This window comes from Chamaea fasciata, unplaced genomic scaffold (genome assembly GCF_029207755.1).
Source record: "Chamaea fasciata isolate MVZ Bird 193981 ecotype frontalis unplaced genomic scaffold, bChaFas1.0.hap1 SCAF_7, whole genome shotgun sequence".
NCBI classification, from domain to species: Eukaryota; Metazoa; Chordata; class Aves; order Passeriformes; family Sylviidae; genus Chamaea; species Chamaea fasciata.
This window is the reverse complement of record NW_027094092.1, coordinates 14,585,319-14,611,091: the sequence shown is the minus strand read 5'-3', so window position 1 is coordinate 14,611,091 and position 25,773 is coordinate 14,585,319. Positions and strand designations below refer to the sequence as shown.

Sequence of the window (25,773 nt, the reverse complement as noted above, 5' to 3'; positions counted from 1 at the left end):
CAGTTAGTCATTTGTTACTGGTTTGTGTCTTTTTTACTTAGTCCTTCCTTATTTAGTGTCCTGCTGCATGTAACCTGACTCCTAAAGGGGCAGCCTTTCCTAACTTGTTTCAGTAGGGCTCAGATCCTTGTTTGCAACTCTAGGAGGTGGATGTAATAGAAAGTATCAGTCTGGTAACCTTGGTTTAAGGTCACGAGTAGCTGCCAAAAATACTAGTATTTTTAGGAATTGGATGTCTAGCATAAAAATTTTATTTCTTGTTTTCTCTGCAATTCAGTATCGTATTTAGTTTCATTCTGTTTTACTTCTGTGTGTATGGGTATAACAGCTAGATAATGCGACTTCCTGCATTTTTATAGCAATTCTGTCCTGTGGACACAACTGCATGTGCTAATAGGAACTCATTTTTGACACAAATTCACCCTTCAGGTATAAGCAACTTGCTTAAGTTACAGGAAGGTTGTGACCTCCCATATCTATCATCAGATTAATACCTTTTGTTATTGCAGTCTATAATAAAGCCACTTAGACCATCTTTTAGAAAATAATTAAATATGTGAGGGCAGGCTCAAATAGTAGTGAGTGCCAGAAAGAGTGAATACTACTATGTAATAAATTTTGTGTACATGCATTTGTTTAGGATGATGACTGTCTTTGTAATCCTGTGTGTGCAAACTTGTAACCTCCAGATGGGCCAGAGTTTCAGGCAAGTTTTGAGAGCTTCAATGAGAAGTTACCAATCCTTGCAGCATGCAGAGCCTGCTCCTTGCTAGTTTTGCCCACTGCCACACCCGCAGCTAACGTGTCACCATCTAAAACTGATGTCTGCGTGGATACACTACTTCATCAAAGTAGAGTAGTTACTGCATAAGGTGTGACACAGCTAGTCTTAATTACACTGCTTTTGAGAAATCGTTAGAATGTTGTAGTCTGTGTATCGCTAGAATTGTTCTGCCCCTTGATTATCTACAGATCAGGTTTCATTAAGTGCTGATGAGCACCCAGGACTCTGAAGCCAGCAGTTTTGTGCAAGATAAGAGTGTTCCTTAAAGAAGCTGATGTAAGATAGAGTTCCTAGCAGGCACTGACAGCATAAGATATTACTGTAGTCTAGTCTGAAATTGTATGTCTGAAGGACAATTGGATGTCCTTGACTTTACAAGAAGTTTTTGCACTGAAGAAACTTAATAGTGTGTTAGAAGCTGCTTTCAGGAGCTGTGTAGATATGTTTATTTCTGTTCAGTTGCATTATTATGACTACGGAGCAATTAGTTTTTTTCGACAAGTGAGTGTGTATTGAAGCACTCTACTTTAGAGGAAGACTTTTAATTTATCCTGGCGAACCTGTGATCTGCACCTATCAGTTCTGAATGACTCTGTTTCCAGAACTGCTTGGAAGTCAAGGAAAGGGATGGTGTAAGATAATGAGTCTCTGTTTGGAAGCTGTGTGTTCCAAAGCTGTTGGTTCACTTGCAGAAGGCTCTTTGAAACCTGCAGTTGACAAAGGTCACGAAGTCCTTGATGTAATTAAATATGCAAAATATCTCATATAAATGATTTCCATACCCTTTCAGAACTGTTTTTAGTCACTGAGGCCTTTTGCCATAGGGAACAGGTTGGAAGTTGGGAGGCCAGGACACTAGCACTGCATGTGATGCCCTTAAACACAATCTGCAGTTGTAACCACAACATTAAATACAAACCAAACACAATTCTTGGCAGTTAAATGATTGACCACTGCTTTGGGGGTAAAAAAAAAAGAAAAATCACTGGATATTTTAGTGGCCAAGTCCAGTGGACTGTGATTTCCATTTCAAAAAGTGGAAGAATTTTATCTCTGCCTAATATTTCCTTTCATCTTCATTATATGGTTCTTGTAGAAAACAACAAATGCAGAAAGAATCTTGCAAAATATGGTTCTATTTGTATTTGTAAGTAAGCAGTTATCAAATGCTGTCTCTCATTCCCTTGTGACCCTGAGAGATGTGGGAGATGGATTTATTTAATTGGGAAGTCGAGGGCTGATCTACATATGGAAATTCTTGAGCATTGGCATACCAAGCTCATTTTCCACACGTGCATGGCCTTTATGCAGACTATGAACTGGAAATGTATATGCCTGAATATTTGGAATGGCTAGTCTGGTGTGTAGCTCTGTGTAGATAAACTCTTAGATTTGCATTAGTATTGCAGCAGTTGTTGAAATCAAATCTTAGCTTAAAGCAGAATAAAACAATGAAAGGAGCCCTTTAACTGTGCAAGCAGGGATGTAGCAAGAATACAAAGATCTTTGATGTACATGTGCTTTGGCAAAGATACACATTTTCATCTGTGAACCTGTCTGAGAAGTTAAGGTTAAAAATCCTCTTAAGGTATCCACTCCTTTGTTCTGTATATGTTGAATGAACAGAATATTTTCTATTAGAGGAATACATTGTATTTACAGCTGCAGGTGTTTCTTCAGGTAATGATGTATCTTGTGCTACTAGTGCAGCAAAGTGACTCTGACATTGGACTCACTTCTTGTGGGTCTCTTCCAACTCAGAATATTCTATGATAAACATTTGTTATGTAACATTTGTTACTTCTTGAAATGCACATTTACTGAAACTACAGTTATACCTAGAAGTCCCAAAGTCCCTAGATCCCTGTGTGTCTGGAGATGTCTTTATTCAAATGTGAGTGGTACAGATAAAGATAACTCACAGTAAGTGCTATTAAGAATTAGATGTCGAAAATTGGCATGTGAATAATACCAGTCTGTAAAATTAAGTCAGTTAAATATATATATATTTTTTAAATAAATGGCAAAGGAAGAGTAAACATGGGACAGTGGAGGCTATTGATGCAAAGGAACAAACAAGATGCTTGAAAGAAATTGTTCTTTAAAAAAAAAGTGAATTATTTGTTAAAAATAAGTAAGAAGCTTAGATTTTCTTTATAGTGCCCAAGGTTTAAGTTATGTTTCTCATGTCACACTCTGAAGTGGACATGAAGTGGGATGTCTGTGGGATCACATCAGCCCGTGAACTCATTGCAAAAGACATATTACAAGAAATTAAGTCTGGCTTGTGAGAAAATATGGTTTAAAACTGTGACTGAATTTAAATTGAAAAAGTTTTCTAAGTGAGTGTTTCATTGAGGAGCTATAATTTAGGATATTTTGTTTACCTTCAGTTATTTAATTCTTAAATTTTTTTAATGACCTGTCTGTGTTGTTTCTGACTTTCTTAGAAGCAGAGACTTGAAACTTTCACATTCTTAAAGACTGAACAGGACCATTTGTATTTACTAACATGAGATTTGTGCGTAGCTCCCTTCATTATTGAAACTATAGCATACTACTTGGGTTACTCTTTCTTATATAGTTTAGTTCCCTTCTGATTTCCCCTCTTAGCTTAATTCCCTTCTGATTTCATCTCTTAGTGAGGGTGTCTTAGATAAATTTAGGTGATGACTTCATTCAGTGTACACTTCACTTTCAAGATGAGGTTGTATCATTTTTTCCCCCCTAATTCCACACTCCAGAAAATTGCAATCCTTGTGGTTTCTACCCTGAGACAAACATTTCCTTTTTCCCTCTAGGTAGTTGCTACTCCCCTTCACTGGGAAACCATATTCTCTTCATAACACCATTGATATGAGCCTCTAATGGTATCTTAGAGCATGTTAAAAAAACACAAATGCTGGCGTTTGGTAAAGAACTCTTCTCTCTTATTGTTGAATAACCAAAACCATTGGGGGAAAAAAGCTCAGAATTTTGCACAGTGAGGGTATTTGTTCTGAATTTTCTCTCTCAGTTGCTATAAATAATAACCATTTTCATAATAGATGACTTGCAGTCTGTAAAAGCAGGTCATTCCAATTATTACCTTCTTTCTCTTCCTGCTGTTCCAATGGCAGGAGATTTTTAGCCGCCAACAGCATTGCAGGCATTTTTTAGGTGGATGTGACCATGTCATGGATGCAAGATAAGGAGAAGGCTCCACTGAGGTGTAGAAAGCTTTATGTCCTTTGGCAAGGTAGGATTTAAAAGGCCAAACCAGCAGTTACCTTGGGTTTTGTAGCCCCATTCCTGCTTCCCACCAGCTTGTCTGGAGCACAGCTTTACTTCACTTGTGCGTAATGACTGTTGTTAAGTGAATATTAAAGGGATGGGGAGAACAGCACTTGAGAAGTTTCTTTTTTGGTTGAGAGAAGTCCAGGGGAGCAGAACAGCCTATTGGACCTGCTTACTGACCCCGGCTGGTCTTTGAAATTTGGGTTGTCACAAGCAGTCCATGGGTTGTAAGTTGGCAGTTGTCATGTGCAGCTGTGGTGACAACACAAACAGCAGAAGCTGTCCCACACAGACACTCTGGAGACCTGTTCTTACAATTAGCTGTTGATTAGCTACCTGCCTTCTCAAAAGGCAGGCTGCTGGATCTCCCTGGATGCATTCCATATGTCTCATTTTGCAGCTCATACTGGTGTCTTGGAATTGACCAGAATTTTGGGATAATTAAAATACAGGCATAGACTCCCATGAAATGGTAAGGCAAGCAGACCATTGCAGGCCTGCTAATGGCAATGAGAATCCATATGGGCTTGAGGTTTCATTTTTCTCCACTCTTGCAGGATTTACATCGTAATGTTTAGGTCAGGACACTGAGAAGAAAGCTAGGCATCTTAATTCAGCCTCCCTAAGAGAGTACTTGTTCTACCAGAGATGTTATTTGAAGCATTCTTGGATATGTGATACCACTTTTGAATTTAGTTGAATTTGTTAGTTCACTGAATTACACATGCCTGTTTGGTTTTTGGTTTTTTTTTTTTTTTATTGGTTTGTTTGTTTGGTTTTGTGTTTTAATGCTGGTAAATAAAGTGTGCTTAGTATGTTTTTTCCGAGCAACATACAGAGATTCTGGGGAAGGGAATTCATTTTATTCATCAGGCTGTGCATTTTTTTTTTTTTTCTGACGGTTCTGCAGAGTCCTTTTTGCGTTTAGGAACAGAGACTTGCTGCTTCCTTCCTGTACCTTGGCTGGTTGAGTATGGCTAGGTTTTGTTTATTTTTCTTTTGCAGAATGCCTTCCATTTGGTACTCCAACAGCAGCTGTTCCCTCATTTGCAGTCTCAGTAACAGTGTACATAACCAGACTGGGGCTTGGCTAAAGCTGTCTCCTTCAGGAATGGAGCCTCCCTTGCCAGTGGAGATCACTGCCACCATTCCATTACCCTGACTGAATTCTCTGCTCCTTAAGGCTCAGAATAGCAAGCCAGAGAGGTGGAATAATTTAAGTAGTTGCCTTGTTTCATTCCTCTTCTAAACATGGAAATCGGAGCCTGCAAACATTCGTAAGATGAAACGTTGGCACAGACGTGGTAATTTCTGTGAAACTGCAGATGTGACTACTTTGTTATAAAACTGCTGGGAGCTTCAAGAATTATTGTAACGCATCCTGTGACTAAAAAGCATGGAATGGCTATTTTATTGTGCTTGCCTTTGTACTTCAGAGCCTGTTTGGAATGGTCACGTAATTAAAACAGTTATTATTTTCTTTTAAATTAGAAGAGGACTTCTCTCATACTTGCATGATGCCTGAGTTGCACCAACAGAAACAAGGAGCTGAGTGTCCAAATGCTGTCTGTATTTCAGCCTCTTAGTTATTGCTTTAAACCATGCTTTCAGATGGTGCTTTGTGGTAAATTACTGCAAGCACATGTAACCACCTCTATGCTATGTACATTTTCTAGCATCCCAAATTTCTGAATTACATATATTGCCCCCGAAACAGGCACTCGCATTTGCTCTTTTTATCCCTTTTGAGCTTTTTGCATCATGTACAACAGTGTTTGAAAGACCATCATCCCTTTGAATTTCCTATGAGCCCTGTAGTACTGTAATCCTTCAGACTCCGGATTGGAAACACTGTAGATCTTGAATGTAGTTTTGGCCATTGTCCCAGGTCTGTGTGTCATGAGTGGGCAGCAGATCACAAATGGAGATTCAGTGCTCTGAAGTTATGCAGTGATGCTAAATAATGAACCAGCAATTAAGCAACAATGTTTTATCTGCAGTGTAGTCTGTGCAACTCAGAGCATCAATTTTCAGTCTGTTATCCGTGAGTAGATTAGATTACATTATATTAGTTTAAATTGAGGACTGTTGCTTTGGGTTAGCCCTGGGCATGACTTTAACATTAAACTTACTAATTTTAATAGAGGGTTTTTTTAAAACACACCCCCCCCCCAACAAAACTAAAAAAAAAGGTGCCAGAGGTAAGATACTGATGTAGTAGGCATGATGCTAATTCCAGTGTTTAGACAGAAGAGCTTATTGTCTATGTATCCAGGATTTAGAAAAAGATTCTCTTCTGCTTGGCAAGCTTGCTTCAAAGTCCTGCTAATGCTAACTCTGGCTTCACTGTGTTCCGTCACAGCCTAGTGGCCTGGGATTTGTAAAGCTGTGCCTATGGGATTGCTGATTACACTGGGAAGAGAAGGCAGTCCAAAGCTAGCTGGAATAGTGTCTGCTGTCATTTGGGAATTTGCTTTATTATGGCATCCAGCTTACTCCCTTGGTTGTTGATGCTGAACAGAAATTGAGTGTAGGTCTCTAAGCTAATTTATTGTCTGTCCTTGGAACTGGAAGTTTATTCCAGTTTGGAATATAGAGTTTCCTATCTGTGTCTATAAGCTTTTCTTCTTTCTTTTTTTCCCAGATGATACCAATCTCTACTGCTCTGTGCATGGCTTCCACCCTGTCCATCTGTGTCTGTCACCTCTCCAGCCCAAGTGTCAGCTCCTGTAGCTCTGTATTTCTCTTCTTCTCAGAAAGAACTGAGAGTAACCTTCTGCCACAAAGGTTTCAGACCAGGGAAGTAAAAACTTCCCTCTTTGTCCACTAAATCCTGTCAGATTAGCAGCTGCTGGTTGATAGTGATATTGCCGAGTATGAAAGATGCAGCTTTTCCCCAGGAGATGTGAAATCCCATGGTTGTAAGGGACTTCGCTGTGGGCTGAGATGAGCTGATGGCCACCACCACAGGATACATGAAAGTAATTTTCTTCTGGTTTTTTTTGTTCCTCTTCTGAAACTGATTGCTATGGACATCATTCTGATTCTGAGAACACAGCAGGTATTCGGAAACATCATCCTGATGTCCTAGAAAGTGGCTCATTAATCCAGCCAGCCTTTTTTAGGCCTTTTCCTGCAATACTGAATTTAAGCATTGCACTTACCTGGTTGTAATTGCTAATTTTCTTCCTTGGTTGCTGCATGATTCTAGGAGCTGATGCTTCATAAATTACCAGAGGTAGAGATGAGAAGAAATCCGAGATCCTGCTAACATGTCAGGCTAGACAAAGCCTTGCTTGCTCGTCATAGTGACTTGCATGGTATTATTGGTTTTTTGCCCTAGAGAGGCTTTTTTTTTCCCTGTTGTTTGAGAACAGGTCTCAGGCCTTAGATCAGTGTAAATTTCAGAGCTCCTCTGCTGTGCTGATCCCTCATTGCATTGTTTTGGAGCTGCTAATTGATCACAATTCTGGATGCTTAACTCATTTTGTTTGAGGATTTCTAAACCTTTTCCTGGCAGACTCAGAGACACTGGTTGATGCAGGGAGTGGTTTTGGGGAAGCAAAGGGATTGTAAGGCAGAAGTTGTTTCTTTTTGTATACAGTGCTGCCATGAAAAGCAAGAGCTGGAAAGGGTGAGAGAGTGATTGTTCCTATCCCCCTCTGCACCTGCCAGGCTTTCACATTGAAGAGTGTGATGCAGAAGCAGAGCTCCATCTGCTGATGCTCCCTCTTATGTGAGCTAGCCCCTCAAAGAAGCGTGTCTTACATAAATGACTTTGCTGACCTGTGTTTCTGTGTATATGTGATACCATATCTGTAGATATGTTAACTACTGCATAGAAAAGGAAAAGTGAGAAATCAAGTCAGTTTCAGGGCTGGAGAAAGTAAGCACCCCTTTTAACTAAATGCAGGTCATAATTTCTAAGCAAGGTTTGGCATCTTCACAAAACTTGGGCCAAGATCACTTCAGACATTACCCCAAAATGAAGCTTGGTTTTCCTTCACATTGAACTTGGATGGCAGAGGGAACAAGGCCAGGCTATGTGGTGTTGACTGGTAAGAAGGGAAATTTCAAGGTCTGTCCACACAGGCATAGGTATTTTTTTTCTCTCTGAAAGGATTCTGATGCTCAGCTGAGGGGCAAAAGCTGCTCTTCTGTTTTGGTTTGAAGTGGTGTCTAGGGAAGAGAAAAACAGTGTTGGCAGCAGCTTCATTTGCTTTGAGCATTAAGTCTGTCTATTCCCTGAGGAGCTCATTAATTTTTAAGGCTGTGGCAGCAATAGGCTAAATGGATACAGTAGTGATACCCTGATGGTTTGAGATAGTGTGTTCATCCTTTTGGGATAAGCTGTTCTGCTTCCTTCAGAGGTTGTGTGGTACCCCAAGATCACTGGGTCAGCCTAACCTGAGAGGGCAGCTGTTTAGCAAACAGGAAGATGCCATTTGGTATAATAATGGAAACAAGAAAACTGCTTTTGTAAGAGCATTGTCTGCTCTCTGAAGATTCCTCTTAAGATTGATTTACCTTGCTACTAAACTCTACCTGTTTGTAGAAAAGGGGTTTATGCAAGAAGGTCAGGCTCTTGCCTGATAGTTTATGCTGGGGAGACAATAGTGTGTGAAAGACAAGGTTCTGAGTGATACTGATTTCTCCTCAGTAATTGCTAGTCAGGATGAGTGTTGACTGTTGACTCACAGGGTCTTAATGTTGTGAATGGGTAAGCTTTTCAAACCTGGATATGTCAAAGGTGGTCATGTTTCAGGCACATGTATATATGGCTCTTTTGTAGCTTGTAATGTCCAAATAGTTAACAAAATCAAGTAAAATTAAGACAATACTGGCCTACTGTGGGAACTCTTATATCAGACAGGGTGGGGAGCTCCTGAGTCCTGACCTAGGAACTGAGTGTTGTACCCAACTTCCTTTCTAAGAAAAGGCACAGCAGATTGCCACTGCCTTCTGAGGCACAGCCTGGAAGAACCATGTGGTTTCTGTGAAAAACATGTGTTTTTTTTTAAATGGGTAGGTGCTTCAAACGGGCTGTAATCAGTGCTGAGCTGGCAATAAACAAGCAGGGGAGACTGTGGCGTGGCCCTGGAGCCCTGGTACCTGTTTGTTGTCATGTGTTACACAGCCACAATGCATGGGGCAGGATAAAATGGGGATCCTTGCATGACCCACTGTTGGGGCTGGGGTTCACTAGTGGGACAGACCTGGCTGCAGCTGAGGCTGAGGCACTCTGCAGGCAGCTCTTGGGTACATGTGCGCAGCTGTGAAGGTACCAGGAGTATGGAAGGATACAGGACATTTAGAGGCACTAAGGACAGTGAGGGATGAAGGCAGTCAACTGATGAGCCTCATTTGGTACTGAAAGCACTTACTAGCTTTACCTTGAGCTTACTGTCCTTACTTTTAACCCTCCTGGCCTTACTTGAGTACTGAGACAATTTAATGCAGATTTGGATGGTCATGAAGTGCCTCTATCTGCTCTGTCCATTCTCTTAACAATGTCTAATGCTGCTTCCTCTCTGCACTATTGCAATCCATTTCCAAGAACTGGAAGCCAGAAGTGTGCAGTCTGTTCCAGCTGATGGGGTTGGAAACTGTAGGGGCTCCAAATTAGATGCTATATAGCTTCTAGTTAAAAAAACAGTGCCAAGACACCGTGAAATACTCCACATATAAACATCAAGGGGAGAGTAATGCTCCATCTAATGCAAATTATATTCAGTGTGTAAAGCTCTTATATGTACTGTATATTTCATCATGTTTGCAAGTTTATAGTGCTTATCTTCTGGGCCCTGGACCATAAACATCTTTGGCCCTGTGATGGAAGAAAGATCAAGCTCTTTAATGCAAGAATAACAGAGGAAGTATAGATGGACAGTGATCCAGACCACAGAAACAGCTTCGTGCTTTGAGGCCCATGGGTGTAAATGTGTACTCAGACGCTGGGGATCCCTCTTTCTTTGGAGGAATGCTAGCAGTTCGTGTCCCACTGAGATTAGACTCAAGGACACTTACTACCTGCAGAATTCAGCCTTAAATGCTGCCAAAATGTTTTCTGCCTTTGGATCATGTAACGGTTCAAAGCTGCTTCTTTTTTTTTTTTTTCCCCAGATTTTAATTTATTTGTTATTTTTGAAATTAAAACATGAAATTCAGTCTGCTGTGGCACTAACACTTTTTCCCCACCTCCCTCCCCGAGTCCCTCTTCCTGGACTGGAACCCTGTATATAATTTTTCAGTAAGTTCCAGGTTTGTTTTGCTAACATATGAGGGATTTAAAACCTAAATGCTGGCAAAACCTTAACTAGCTTATTGCAAATGTGTCACTATTCATTAAGGACTCTCTAGGGTGCAGTATGTTCCTTGGTGGATTGGCTTCCTGGAAATTTAATGGCAGTTTGTGAATTGGCATCCAATTTTGTTTTTAGTCTATCTCCTGCTACTATAGAAAGCAATTTTGGTTCTGATAATTTGAGATTTTCTGTTTTACTTTGCTTTGCTTTCATGTTGTACTTTAGGCAGGAGGATGAGTCAGCTGGTACGATCTTTGAGAAACAGTACAAAGAAAGATTTCTTTGAGTCCACTTACTCTTCTAGAAATTAGGCAAGATATTTATGCCCAGCCATCAGTAACCAGTTGAGTTCCTATCTCACCTGTTGGTGAAGTTAAGTTCAGAAGAGGCACCTGAGACTTGTGTGTAATTCCAGCTTCATTTTTTTCCAGCAATTTTATGGGGATTGAGATAAGAACTATAGGGTACTGTGGGTTTTACTGAGTTCCTGGTACATCTGGAGGGGAGATTATTTTGCTTCATCACATTAAAGAGTTGAATTCTTTTTATTGTGGCATGCTACAATATTCTGCAGTAGTTACACGTTGTCCATACAGCATTTTTGTGCAATAACTTTCTAAATAACTTCAAGTGCGGGCACAGTCATTCTGGAATAGTTATTGTTTAAATACTCATCCTTTTATACTGTGTCATAACTTGTATCTGTAGACAAAGTCATAAATACTACATAGTTTGGGGGAACTCCAACTGTAAGACCCAAAGTGGCCTGTGTAGAAGAAATTATTTTGCATTGAATCATGAGAGAAAATGGCTTAGAGAAAATACCATGTTTTATAAGATCAATCCTCCTTAAAAATAACCATTACCATTTTGTTTTCAGCTTCCTTCTTGTAAAATACTTTCCAGTCACTCTGTTCTTTGTTACTTTTGTGACCTGTACTCTGACTTATCAGGAAGCACACAGGCAGGCATACACCTTCTCTGAGTCAGCCTAGAATTTCATGACCATGGCTGCACCACTAGGATTGAGATTTATGTGGTGGGAAGGGGCATTATATCAGTGGTTAACTTATGGATAAAGAAAGGGGAAAATTGTGGCTATGCAAAGAAGTGGATGCAGAACTGAGAAAAAACTGGTAAAAGAGTGACAGGCCATGTGGCTGGACAATATCTTCTGTTTTCATATCAAATTTCTCTGATGCAACTGCAGGCTGCATCACAAGTGTCAGTGCTAATGGCCAGAAGGTGTTTGCTCTCTCTGTAGCCTCTTAGAAAGGTGACCTTGAACGATTGTGTGGATTTTGCTGGGGTTGTAAGACTGGACTCAAAACTGACTCTGTGGAGCTGCCATTCTTAATACTCTTAGGAGTCCTAGGCAGAAGAATGTAGTAATTCTGATGCTTGCTGTTGTGCTTTGTGAAATCCAGTGAGAGGGAATTATCCTTGCTGCGTGAAGACTGAGAACTGAGGAAGCTATTGTGACCACTTGTAGTGGCAAGGCTCTGTAGCAGAGTTTTCGTCTGTTATGTGGGAGGCTTAGGTTTCATCAGTGGAGAATTTCATTTCCCCATTTCACCGAGGTTGGATTTTTTACAGAACTGTAACTCTGTGTATCTTACAGAATCTGCATGAGAGCAGGGCTGATTTGTGTTGAGACAGATCTCCCACACGGCTGTGAAAACAAGTGCACAAATTCAGAGTAGCTGGGTGTAAATCTGAAGTAACTGTCATGGAGATTGATGTTCTCTCTAGGAGTTAATCTAGATTTACATCAGAGAAACTGTGACCAGAATCTCCCAGGATTCATCTTCACTAGACTTTAGTAGCTCCCTAAATTAATTGCTAATTAACTTGAGATGGTTGATTATTGTGGATGCTTCCCACATATTTCTTCTCACTGTCATCAAATTTAAAGATAGAGCTCCACTAGATCAGACCAGATCTTACCTGTTCTGAACTGCTGCTTGTCAAAAGCTGTTCCCTTCAGCTAGATATGAACACTGAGTGCAGTCAGCAGACATTACACCAATGAAGTAACTGCGGTACACTGCAGTCCTCGGGATCTAAACTTGTGCACGTTTGGGTCAAAACCAGTGGGGACATGGCAGCCTATATTGCTGAAGGCAGTTAGAATAAGCAAGGGGCTTCGAGAGGTCCGTCAAGGTAGTCCCAGGTTACCCCTGGAGGCTGACGTTGCCAGTTTTTACAGTGGAGTTGGAGCAGTGTGAGACTCCTCCTTGATGTAAGTGCAGTAGTCAGTGTGGTTTCACCACTGAGATATCCAAGCAATGGCATGAGCTACCTCCACTCAAAACCCTTCTTCCCTTGCGTGCCAGAAAGCAGTTGCTTTGATGCCTTGTTAATTCTATCCAAAGTAGGCTGTAACATGAAGTATGTCACAGTAAAATACCAGTTCGCAGTATTCAAGGACATTGGGAGGGAAATGGCCAGAGCTATTCCATCAAATTCTGACAACATTCAGGCACCCTTACTCTTCAGATTTCAGCATCAACGTTACACTAAAAAAGCACATGTTTCTTTTATGTGTTTTGTATGGCTCAAATGAAATTGGGATCCCAAAAGTATGGTGTGTCTGGTCTTGGTGTAGTCTGGGCAATGAAGTTTTATGACAGCCTTACTTGAAAACTAAACTTAGGTTCTGTTCCAGGCCTCTCCAGAACAGAGGCAGAGCAGGACAGTTAAAGCAAACCAACTTGAGAAATTCTCATGCCCTTGAAAATAGTGAAAGGATCTGTGCCACGGTTGAAAGTAAAACTAAATTAAGCCTCTATTCAATAAAAAGTCCTTATTCTTAAATAAATGTGTTGTGCGGTCCCAACAGAAAATGTGTCTAAACAGCATGAATTTAAAAGCTGCCCTTTCCTTTACAAATGTGCTTAACAACCTCCCAGTCCCTGGGCTTCACTTGGAACTGGTCTGCCTCCCAACAGCCTGCACTTTGACCCAGGAGGGCCTGGTCATGCTGCCTGATGAGCACACAGTGAAGATATAAGGATACGATAAATGGGTGATCATCTTTCCTGCCTGCATGCAAAAGTAAAGGCATGGTGCCAAGCAAATATGCGCATTAGATGACTAACAGCTCCCACACTGCCAGTGTAGGCAGGGAATATGCAATGCAGCCACATATGTGTCTCAGAACCATACTGGGTGCTTTTTTATTCTTAATGTTTGGTTTTGTTTTTTAAAAGGAGTTCAGATCTTTGAGCAGGATGTTTATCTCTGTGCACAGAAAACAATATTGGTCATAGCTTTTAATATACGATCAAGTTTTTAGAGCTACCAGCTGATATATCTGTTATGAGTGACATCAGAATTTCAAGTAACTGCTATAAATGCTCTCTGGGATGGCTGTGCTTATCATGTGTAATTTTCTGAGTTCACCTTTATTTAGTAGCTAGAAAATAGCTTTTTAAAGAAAGTAAGATTTTTTTTTTCCAATAGGAATATTGTTTTAAAGTTTTGTATTTAATGTTTGGGTTCCTATTTAAATTTTTTATTAATATTTTTGCCCTGATGGAATTTTGATCACTCTTTTTTGGGTAAAATTGGTGGGAGGTGTTCAAAAAAATCATTATGCTGTAACAAAGGAGTTGAATTTTATTTGATACTTGCTTAGCCTTAGTTTTACAATGTAGATGGGGATTTGCAATGAGCTGAACCCCCAGGGAAGTCCTGTAAATCCCTGTAAGAGGATTCTAGCAGGGTGCAGTTTACTTTAGCATTTAATCTAGCAGTCAGCTTCCTCAGAAGAGGGTCCCCTTTTCTTTCCCCCAATGATGGCAAATCCATACACACACACCCCCACCCCCCCCACCCCTCCCCCATTTAATTCATTTTCTGTCAGTTCTGCCAGCTGACGTAGTCTTTTTGCTGCATAGATAGATAAGACAGGGGGACATGGTGCAGTAGAAGACACTGGACAGGATTTTAAAAAACCCTCTCTTTCTGCAGCAGTGAAAGATTAGATCATCCTAAATGAAACACAAAGTGAACCCCAAGTGTTGATGGTTTGGATGGTGGACTCATACAAATTCCTCAAGAAATATTAAGGACCCTTTGAGCTAAGAATTCTATAACCTCAGAATGGTAGGCAGATTCTTGAGCTGAATCTGAAAAAAAAAATGGAGAAACAGGAAACCAAAGAGAGACTCTCAAAACACTGAGGTACAGAGCTGTGGCCTCACAACAAGATGATCCAGTGTTCAGTGAGCTTTCTTGTTCCCAGAGCTAAAATTTCTTCAAGTTTATCATGCTTTTTACTGACATCTCATAGCATAGAGTATTGTGGAAGGCTGATTTCCAGAGTACAGGTAGATAAGAGCTGAAGTCCTCAGATGTTTTTCAGGACACTCTATCATTGACAGTGACAGTCAGTATCTATCACTGATAACTATCTGATGACAAATTTATTTTTGAATTTAAGAAGGAACAAAGTCCTGTTTCTCTTACAGAGCTATTCAGTAGCCTGTGTAGTATGGATTGGTCTCTATTTACTCTGTTTTAAACACCTGTTCCTTCTTTCTTGATCTCTTAGTTAGGATCCAGATCACTCATCCTTGTTATATTGGTTTTGCCAGTAAGAGTTGCTCTTATGTGGGCTACCAGTTAGAAGGGGTTGTGTGGAATGAATGGAATGGCAGTCCTCAGGTAGTCTGCATTGTATAAGCTGTGCTTTCCACCCAGGTGGTGAATTAAACTTGGTATTCAGATCCCAAGACAGAAACTACCTATGTGCGCACTTAATTTAAAAATTTTATTTCTGTTCATCTGCCCCAAGAGTCTTAGCCCTATCTTCTGGTTTGTCCATTGTCAAGAGGGACAAAAGGGAATGTAAGGACAAAAGGGGAGTGTGGCTCCATGTAGTCCCGTTTTGGGCAAACAGTCTTGTCTGGGGGTTGTAGATTGAGTGAGGGAACATCTTACAACATCACTACGGATTGTCTGAATGATGTGTCTTTTGGAATAGATGCTATATCCTTCCCAGAATAGGGAAAAAATGAACAGTAGCAATAAACCATTTCATCATTTTGTGTTCCATTCTCTGCAGTTGCATGACTGTTCTGTGATGATGCTCCTGCACTTTAACCTTCTCTGTTACCCTGTTACTGCCAGGGTATGTATACAGATAATTGTGTGTACAATTTTTATTGCATTTGGCAGACCATGTCATTGTTTTCAGCAAAAATTAACTTGGTAGCTTAAAACCTTGGGATTTTCCTCATACATAGCACAAGATAAAGTCATTCTTGTTTCCATGTAGTCTGACTGTGCTTCTGGGTATTTGCTACCAGAAATTTAGTAATTGCTTCTCAGTCCTCTGTGACATATCCTCTAGGGGTTTCACACAGCTCAAAATTAGGTGCCGAAATCTTCTCTTAACTTGGAGCCTGATTTTGCTGCCACTTTTGCACATGAGTGAGTGCTCCTGTGACTGGTTTTAGCTGCTTGTGTCAGAATAACAAAGGAACACCAGAGTTTCAAAAGGAAGGTCATGCAGTTGTATTGCCTTTATTATTTAATGTGAGTTGCTTTCTGTAAACCTACTTGGCCTTGAAGGTTTTCCTTGTAGTCAAGGGCAGATGGAATTATGTGTTCTACATCAGTGTATAGTAGGTGTAAAATGCTGCCAAATCTCAGCATTGTTTTCACCTCAGTTCTGCACTGATAATAACTGCAAGGTGTGAGGTAATTGAGAATAAGCCTTTATGCATTTTAAGAGGCTGGAGTGATTCCTCCCTTGCTTTAGTGATATTTTCCTTTGATCATTCACATGCCGTTGGGGAGACAGAAAGATGGGGCATAATAGGCAATAGATGGGTATTTCTTTCACCAGTGTAAAACTGTACCTGTCCTTAAATTACGTGATGGGGAAAGAGGAACCAGAGGAGAAATGCTTGAGTTTGGACCAAATGTAAAGAATGGAATTAAGTGTGGAGTCTGGTGAGGCACCTGCACTGAATGCAGAATAACACAGTAGAATGTAGTTTAAGAGGCAACTCTTTATAGAAGATTATAGAGTTTCAGCATTAATTCTTATTCATTTGGCTTCTCTGGAAATATGATACCAAGTTCTTTCTACACAGTGTGTAAAGAAAACAGTTTAATACCAGTATTTGAATATTGTGATGAACTGCAGGCATTAAGGGAGGTCAAAGAAAGCATTTGGAGGCTACTGTCATGGTAAACAGCTCTATGCTAAAAACTAGGTACGATCAGGTTACCTTGTGTCAGCTGAACCACAGTAACTAAATGTAAACATTCTTATTCTACTTTTTTTCAAAAGCACAACCCACTTCCTGGCTGAATTTTAGCTCTTGTCTTCTGCTTGCATTGGACTGAGGGCATGCAGAGTTAATTACATTTCCACTTAGCAGAAGTAATAACCTTTGCTTGCTGGGGCAACCTGTTCAGATACCAGAGCCCTTTGTTTCAAGACAAGAAATGCTGCATAGAGAGGTATAACATTCTTTATTAGATCACTTGGTGCAGTTTAGGGATGTAGTTTGGCTTTCAGTAGAGAGCCAAAAGACACAAAGTCCCTTACGAAATCTGGTCACTCCTTGATTCTGCACCTCGTGGCAGTCCTGCTGGAGGGAGATGAGTGCATTGCAAAGCCTGTTTCTCGGGAGCTGTTGCACACAACTGGCAATAATATCATTGGCAGTTTGAGGGGCAGTGGGGGTGCTGATGGTAGACTCAGAGTTATCCACACCATCTTTTTATGGTGCTTTTAAGTTGTTTTGAGTAGCGCCTGCTCTGTGAAAGAAGGTTGACTTCCTTTGGGACTTGCCTGCAAGACATCTTTCTGGGTTTGAGCCTGGATGGAAGAAATCACTTCACAAAACTAATTTAATAAAAACATCTAGCTGAAAATAATCACTTGTCATATTTTCCCGGGAGGGAGGGAGAGGTGTTTCTAAGTGGCTATAAAAGCATAAATACCAGCTGTATGACTTATTCTTATTTTTTCTGGTTTTAGGAATAACTTTCAGAATATGTTTTGAGACACACTGTGTACACAGACAGTAATTCTCATTCTTGGACTTACATACTATGTTTGTCTTACTACAAGTGAAAGAGACAGCATGTATCCAGGCCTTTATAGCCAGTTTAATCCCTTGGTGATCCCTTGTCCTGGGGAGCAGAGGATTGCCTAGTGCTAAGATGTGCTATATTGCATCAGGTGATTTTTGAGGAGTGCCTCACACATTACTCTGCTGTTTTGCTTTTACTAGTTGCTGTTTTCCTGTATACTGGTGTCTTCTAAAAATGTGACTTACTTTTAAATATTACTTTTCAAGTAAATAATATGTTCTTCTTTAACATACAAATGTACTGCTCTGTATGCAGTGATCACCTTCAGGCTAAGTGTCATAAGTGAAGTCTACATATCTAAATAATATTGGATTTATTAGTCTGTTCAGAACCAGAAAAAGAATTTTCTAGTCAAAGGATTTTAACAGTACCTCTGTAGGAGAGGACACTTTCAGAGTTTAGCCCTTTAAACTCATGTTCTTAGGAGACGTCTTGACTGGGTTTGTGAGGCATAGTGTATTGGCATCAATATTAAGAGTTCTGTTTGTCTCTATGGACTTTGGAAGAGACTGTGAATGAACTGGCCTGATGTTCACAGTGCAAGATCCTTTAGAAATAGGTGACAAATCACATAAGCCTTGAAGGCAGAGCACTTGATAATCTGGACAAAAGGGCCTCTCCCTTAGCTGAATGTGTGAAGGAGGAAAAGGTCCTTGCAGTTTGTTAGGAGTGAATTTCTTTCCACCTGCTTGCATGACCTTCTTTGCCCATGTTTTTGCCATGCGTTTAGTGGCATGTTGGGCACATGGTCTCTGAGCTTATGATTAACAGTCGTTCCCAAATTCTGTGTTCAGTTAGCCCCACTGTGTGATAGGTATGACACATTCAACAGTCCTTTACAAATAAGGGCTTTTGTCTTGTATTCAGACCTTTAAGCCCTCTTGGAGATTTCAGTGAAATGGGGAGTTATGATTTCAGCGGAAGGCTTTTTCCATATGGTGCAGATGGCTCCTAAGAGAGCTTAGTTTATGGATTGCCTCCTTTTCCTTAAATATTAGAACATTTTATGGTACATACCCTTTGATTCTGGTAGATTTGTTTCTTTGTGCAGGCAGTAAGCAAAAGCATCGATGATAATATGGCAATATACTTCATCTCTTTTCCATGTTTCACCTCACCCCACATATCAGTAGGTTGACTCTTTCTTTATGGATGAACTCAGCTTGTCACGGTCTTTTAGAATTTATTATCAAGAAGAATTCTGTGTAAAAGCCCTGAATGGTTCTTAGACATCTGATTGTGTTAAAACTTAGATTTTCGCCTTATTTTTTGGGGTTCTAGTGCATGAAGGACGTAAATGATAATCCCAGAGGACCATCTGTCCTGGAGCAGGCATTGGAACCACGTTACTGTGTGACTGAGAGGACTGAGTGCAAGTCAGATGGTAAGTAAGACAAGGAATATGAGATATACTGTCACTTCAGTACAGATGAAAAACACCACCATATAGTCTTTCTGAACTTATCCTAATTTTTAGGTTTTAAGTGTTTTTCAAAGCCCAGTTAGCATGGAAGGTAGTTTTTATTAGATCCTTTCATAGTGGAGTATATATTTTAACCTAGCTGTTGTTCTCACATCATTCAGAGTCCATTTTACCTCCATTGACTAATTGCTGTCTATGCAATTCTTTCTAGCTTGGATTTCTAAGGAAGCCTAAAGGATTGAGCATTTGTCGCTTAAAAGCTCCTTAGGAAGTCCTTTTAAATCCAGTCCATAGCCGTCTCAAGCAGCTTTTTCTTTTTAATTGATTTGTGGTAAACAGTAAGCAAATTAGTTTTGCTTAATCATCAAGGAAGTGGGTGTTTTTAAGCCATTCTGGACTTGTTTCTAAACATATTCTGCCTCTTACAGGAAAGTATCTACTTTCTGCATAGTGAGGACTCTTAGAGCAACTAGGGATTTTATGAATTTATTATTACATTTTCCCCTGTCCTGGTGTCTAAGGGACTTTGCTTCTTCCCCTTGTCTTTGCATAAGCTTTGACACTGCCCTTCTCTCATCCGGAGGCCAAAATACCCAGTGTTTGTGCACAGAGCCTGCAGGTTGTTCATAGAAAAGATCTTTAATCCAGCAGTGATTACTGGCTTACACTTTATATGTGGGCAATACAAAGGGAAGTTTTTCAAGCAGTTTTGTTTTTATTGCAGAATAAGGCGTGGGTAGTTCTGCCTTGCAGAAAAGCTTAGCCTGGAAAAACCTGGTGTGGGAGGGGAGAAAGAAAAGATTGACAATCATTTATCATGTGACATCAAAGTGGAATAGTTCCAACAAAGAAACTGTGCTAAAACTTCCCAACTAAATGTGAGCTGAAGTCATGCACTTACATTCATGTTAACTTGATAGAGCCAGCATGGAAGTATTGCTGAAGTACCATGGAAGGAATTCTGTGTCTGTGGGCTACCCCTGGCAAGTGTGCTTGCTGAAAAGTACCCTGGAAAGGCCTCAGCCTGAGGGGGCTGAACAGACTGCTTTTGGCATAGGAAGCAAAGGTACTTAGAAAGTATCAGTGATGCTAATTTCAGGAAAGACTCAGGTGTATAAAATTCAGATCCATATCTTGAATCTGATGGAAGATGCTCCAATGAATGTTTGAAGTCAAAGTCATTCTCCAGGCATTGTCATAGGACTGTAGACTGGCCCCTGTTTCAAATTTGGCAAAGAAAAGGGTACCATTCTGTTCAGCTGCCAGAAACACAACAATAAACTTCAGTATTGCATAAAATACTATGTAGAATTTGGCCAAAGGTCTTCAGTGTTGTAGTGCTTAAGCTGAGCAATCAATTACATTCATACAATGAAAATACTGCTTTCATTGCAGGGCATAGGAGCTAATGAAAAACTTCTAAGGCATGGATTGATTATGGTAGGTTGGAGGGCAAATTAAAATTCTGAAAGATTCCTTTGGAAACTGTTAAGATATGTTTATGCTAGCCAGTAAATACTGATGGTAAAACCATAAAATTATGGACTACATTGAAAAATGGTTATTTTAAGTAACCAGAAGTCTATTTATTTTACAGAACTGCCTCATATTCACATGCTCACATCCAGCACAGTGCATGAAGCAAAAAACTGAGAGGGTGAAATGAAACTGGATGGTGTTTCTGGAGGCTTGAAAAGTTTTGCTGTAGCTGCACGACTGAGCCACGAGCGGCTCTTGTGCGGGTGGGAAACACGATACAGATAAAAGAAGTCACGTGAGTCTGTGGGGATGAGCAAAATTAAAATGCTATTTTTGAAGGAGTGTGCACTTGGGTTGACAGTTTGAAGTTGAAGCCTTTCAGTCAAATCTTTATTGAAGCAAGTTTATTCTGCAGTGCATACACAAAACACTAGAAAATCAAACTGATTAAAATCTCAGTTCATCTCTTAATGGCATTTAAGAACCAGAGGGATGATGAGGATGAGGCAGTGCCAAGGTACACTATCTACAGGTATCTATCAAAGGACCCTGATTTCAATAAAGAGTAAATTAAAAATCAGTCCATTCTTTTTGACAAGCATCTATTTGGTCAATTATCATGTGCCAGTTTTAGTTCTATGGTCCTTATTGATTTAGAACAGTTTTAATATAGTTTCTGTCAGTATTATCATATTTTTATTAAAGGCTGGATAAGTTGGATAAGTTCTTAGGTTTTTGGGGTTTTTTCTGTTAATTCTTCTTACACTTGATCCTTTCTCAAGCTAGACAGGTAGCGAGTTGACTTGATGCTCTTCATTCTCCTTTTGTTCTGTGCATAAAATTGTTATCTTGCTTAACACTAAGTGAAGGTAATTGGTAAACTGGCATTTGTAATTTAAAGGCTTGACCCTGTTGATGGCGTGTCCCTTGATGTATGTTTACTCCTCTGCCAGCTCCATTAGCCCAGCACAGCAGTCACAATATCAAGGATATCTGATTGTTAAATACCCAGGGTATTGCTTTGTTATTCACAGTGAGATTTCATGTGGCATTTAAAGGAACTGACTATTTGCTTTCCGAAGAAGTTCCAGTGTAAGTTGGAATTTTTTGATACCTTTCAAGCATACTCCATGAAAAGACAAGAGAATCATTTGGTGATATGTTCCTGGGTTTCAGTCTTCAGACCTTAATACAAGAATATCACTTGGAAAGTTTAACGGTGTATGGAGAATGATGAGCATATACTGGGGCATACTTAATATGGTAAGATTCAGGACCTGTAGCAGGCAAGCAGCTCTATTTCAAAGGTAGATCACAGAGTTTGGGGTTTTTAAAACAGTTTCTGTCAGTTCCTATGGAGATTGGCATCCCAAGTCCAAAGTAAAAGTATATTCTACTGTGTCTCCACTGCTTCACAGGGAGCAAAATAATATCTCTGGGCTATCACTTCCCTCCAAGGATTATTCAAGGCTGCTCTGTCAATCCTCCTTTCATCATTCATGTTAGGACAGTTCTCCCCTTGTTGCTTATGCCTCTCTATGTGTATGTCCTACCTTTTAAGGTTCTTCTTCAGCAATAGAGACTGTCACAGAATAGAAATGTGACCAGGTGCTCTTTGTTAGAGTGAGATCTGGGTAGCATCAACTTTTCGTCTTTGTTTTCCTGTGTTCTGATGAAGGAGATATGGGCATATGGACCTGAGGAGAGCAATAGTGAACTCCAGTTCCAGCCCTGGTCCAGATGGTCATGGGGTGAAGGATTGTGGTTGTAGTTTGTTCCTGCTGTGCAGTCAGATGTAGATATGGCAGCCTGTGCATCATGACAGAAAAGAGGTGGGGCATGGGGGGATATTCCCTGAAGTTGCATTGCTTGCCTTGGCATGTCTACCTGTAAGGCCATGTTCCAGCCCTGTGAGAGCTGACAGAACTGAAGTTCTATTAGTCCCTGGCCAGTACTGTAACTCTTCCCAAAGTGAGACTTTTTCAGGTTTTTTGCAGGTGAAAATATCATAAACATCACTTGCGGTGTAAGATTTAGAATGCTGGACTGTCCTCACACTGCCCAGTTAGTAGTATTTGATGTTCTTGCAACTGTACCTGTATTTTCTTAATTGAGTGACAACAGACACATTTGTGTGCTGTATTCACAGACACAATTAAAGGAAGCAAAAGCACGTGGTAGGCAGCAGTTTGAAAACCATGTCAGTCTCAGTTTCAAAAACAACTGTGTGCTATTGTCTCACTGTCAGTGTGAAATGTAATCCATATTTTTAAGCTGCTTTTGAAAATGAAACTTGGGCCTGTCTTTTGATGAACAATTAGAGTTATTTCAGCAGAATTAGGGCTCTACCTAGTGGGATTGAGGCTTTTGAAAATTTTCCTAGACCTTTTGAAAATCTGGCCACTTGATGCCCTGTTAGGCATAAGATACCCACTATCATGTTTCTCTCTAGAAAAAGGAATTAAAATCAATGCCTGATTTCTGCAGCTTTATGTCTGAAAATTTTCAGCAAGAGCTCACAGTTGTAATTGGGAAATGGCAATCACCAAAAAGTTTAACTAGATTTTTTTCTGTTTCAGAGTTTAGAGCAAGATATTTCAGATGAGAGGGAGGGAAGACTCTCTATCTTAATTTTGAGGTTATTTAATACCAAGAGGAAGGAAGTTTTCAGTATGCTGTACTTCTTGCATATGCTACCTTGTTTGATTTGAGCTACTGCCAGATGCTGTTTTTAGTTTCCACTCAGTCCTTCTGTCAGGCTTTTCACACTCCTCCTCCTCCTGTGGGCTTCTCTTCTATGGCCTTGTATTTATTTTCCTTCTTTCCTCTTATCAGATTTTCTCTTTTCCATTATTCCCAAACATACACCTTCTTTTGCCATCTGTATTTTATCTTCTCCTTTCTCTGCTAGTTGCTGCTAGTCCATTGTCTAGCTTAACTGATGACAGTGGTTTCGTAGGACCCATTTTAATGCCATAGAACACGTATTTGTCAGTCAAAAATACTGAAGGGCCTGTTTCAGGTATGTGATATCCAAATCAGTGCAGAATTGCACACGTTGTTACATGCTAAATTATATGCGTGCCTCATGGGCACTGGTTTGATGGACTAACTGATTAATTAATGGACAAACTAATATCATAGCTCAAATAAGCTGAAAATCAGCCTGGTAAAACAACAAGTCATTTTAGAGAAGAGAAGTTAACTGATGTGTCACCTGGTCCATGTGCAGCAGTTTTATAAACTTAATTTTTAAGCTTGTGCTTCAGCAATAGCGACTGTCACAGAAGACAAACTTAACATCCTTTGGAAGTCTAATGTTGTTACCATGTCTTGAACCTCTACTGTTTCTGGAAATCATGGTTTCTTTACCTCTGCCTTACTAGTTTGCTGACTGAGGTTTCATGCTTTCCTTATGCCTGCTGGTGATGTCACCATGGGGAAATGCAAGAAACTTCAACAAACAAAGCATTTCCATAAGGATATCATTAAGAGGTGAGTAGTTGTGGAGTACCAACCTCAAGAATTAGGGGGTTTAATGGTGGAATGTTTTCTTCATTTTATCACTGTTCTGTCTTGGGAACCTAAGACTTGCTTTGTTTGTGAATCTTCTTAGCTCTTTCTACCTACACATGGTCTGTGATCTTTGTTAAGATCTGGGCCTGCTCTGCATCTTCACAAGGAAAATTCTAAAAGGAGAGAGGAGGGACTGAAAGGATTGAGAAGTTTAAAAAAACTGATTAAGAGCAAGCATTGGCTTGTGCTTGGCTGAAGCAGTCTCCTGACCCTGCTACCTGAGAAGAGTTGTCAAAGAAGAGGTGATCATGGTATGGTCTCACCCATTAGATTTGTTAGATTTCCAGCTGCAGTGTGCTGCAATAGGAGATTTGGTTGAATGCAAATTGGGAGTTCCCCATGGCTCTTTCACCACAAAATGAGCCTTCCAACTGAGATCTGGCTGTGTTGCCAAAAGAGAGTCATAGTCAAACATGTCATTGAAAAAAAAGAACAGGAAGGGGAATCTGCCCCTGTGAACCTTCCTTCAGAGCATTCAGAGTGGAACTGAGGAGCTTAAACTCTCTATTTAAGTGGAGAAAGGAGAGATTCAGGCACTCCATGAGAGGAACATGGAGTTCTTCGACAGAAAAGTTGGGTAAATACTGACAGGTTTGACTCTTTTGCAGTACATTTTCACAACATCTGTCAAGCTTCCTTTAAAAATACCCAGCCAGCTCTGGCTTGACTGTGGATATTTTTCATACTTCCCAGTGTATGAAATTGGCATTTTAATTTCACAAACAAATCTACCAGCTTATTAGATTTATCCACCTGCTCATGCAAATGGCAATGCAGTAGGTTGAGTTTGTTCTCATGTGTTTTTCATCACAGGTTTTTTTGGCTGTCATTTAAGCTTTACAGAGTTTATTCTGCTCAGGTCCCGTGTTCTGCTGTATCCTATATAATTTCATCCTTGGGATTGCGCCCACTGCTGCAATATGCAGTAGCACTGGGTTGGTAGGCTGTTCTCTCCATGGGATCTGAATACCCCTTCCCTGTGGGCTGTTGGCTTTCTGTGTGCTGTGCCCCTTGCTGTGGCAGCAAGCTGCCTGGATGAAACCTACGTTGTGGTTCTTTGCACCTACCAAAAAGCTTATCGGGTGTCCTTAATGACATGGATCTGCTATTGCTTTGTTTTCAACTCAGCTGTTTAGCTGAAAGAATATGTTATTTAAAACAGCAATTTCACCTGCAAGTAAATGGCCAAATGAATTTTTTTCTAACTCCCAACAATAGATGCCATTTGCTATTGATGATTGCCATCATGGCACGCTTTAAGTGAGAACAAACATACTCCCCCCCTTCAATACACACAAAGCTTTTTTCCTAACAAATTTATTCATTAAGCATATGTTCAAAGACTACAGCTATTACCACTTTTAAACAGAACCATTTTTTCATTGCTTTTCATAGAAAAAATGCTACAGTGTTGTGAAAACCCTATTAATATTCCAGATTCAATTAACTAACATATTCTATTTAAAGTCCTTTTTACTCAGGTTGTTTGACAATAGGAAAATAAACACTGTGTGTTGGAAGCCGACCTTCAAATGACAGTCCAAAGCTGCTGCTTTGCACAGTCTTTAGCAGTATAAATGCCTTTACCTTCCCTCTGTGTATGTCAAAATGGTCTCTTACAGAAATTGATGGGAATCTGGTTAGACTGGACGACTTGGTCCCAGCTTCCTTGCACAGGCAACATTCCTGCTGAAACAGGTAAAAGTTTCATCTGACCAATTTTGCAGCCTTTTGATAAGAGGGATGGCACTCCTGAAAGACACTAAATGCCTTCCATTTTGTATGCCTTCTGTGGGAGACAAAGATAAATA

General features: G+C 40.1%; 1 protein-coding gene across 8 annotated transcripts in view; it reads left to right on the top strand.

The window, feature by feature from the left end:
- Nucleotides 1-25,773, top strand: part of PTPN5 (protein tyrosine phosphatase non-receptor type 5) — a 76,096-nt gene that overhangs the window by 3,780 nt on the left and 46,543 nt on the right. For 3 of the 8 annotated variants that reach the window (XM_066187665.1, XM_066187666.1, XM_066187664.1), the window contains exon 2: nt 18,766-18,868. The exons of 1 other annotated variant lie outside the window; for it this stretch is intronic. In XM_066187665.1, coding sequence (XP_066043762.1) covers nt 18,769-18,868 — 100 coding nt within the window. In that variant the 5' untranslated portion in view covers nt 18,766-18,768. Of the gene's footprint in view, nt 1-16,800; nt 16,846-18,765; nt 18,869-20,566; nt 20,682-23,772; nt 23,882-25,584; nt 25,661-25,773 lie in introns of those variants that run through there. 4 more of the 8 variants (XM_066187670.1, XM_066187663.1, XM_066187667.1 and 1 more) reach the window with 3 other exon arrangements.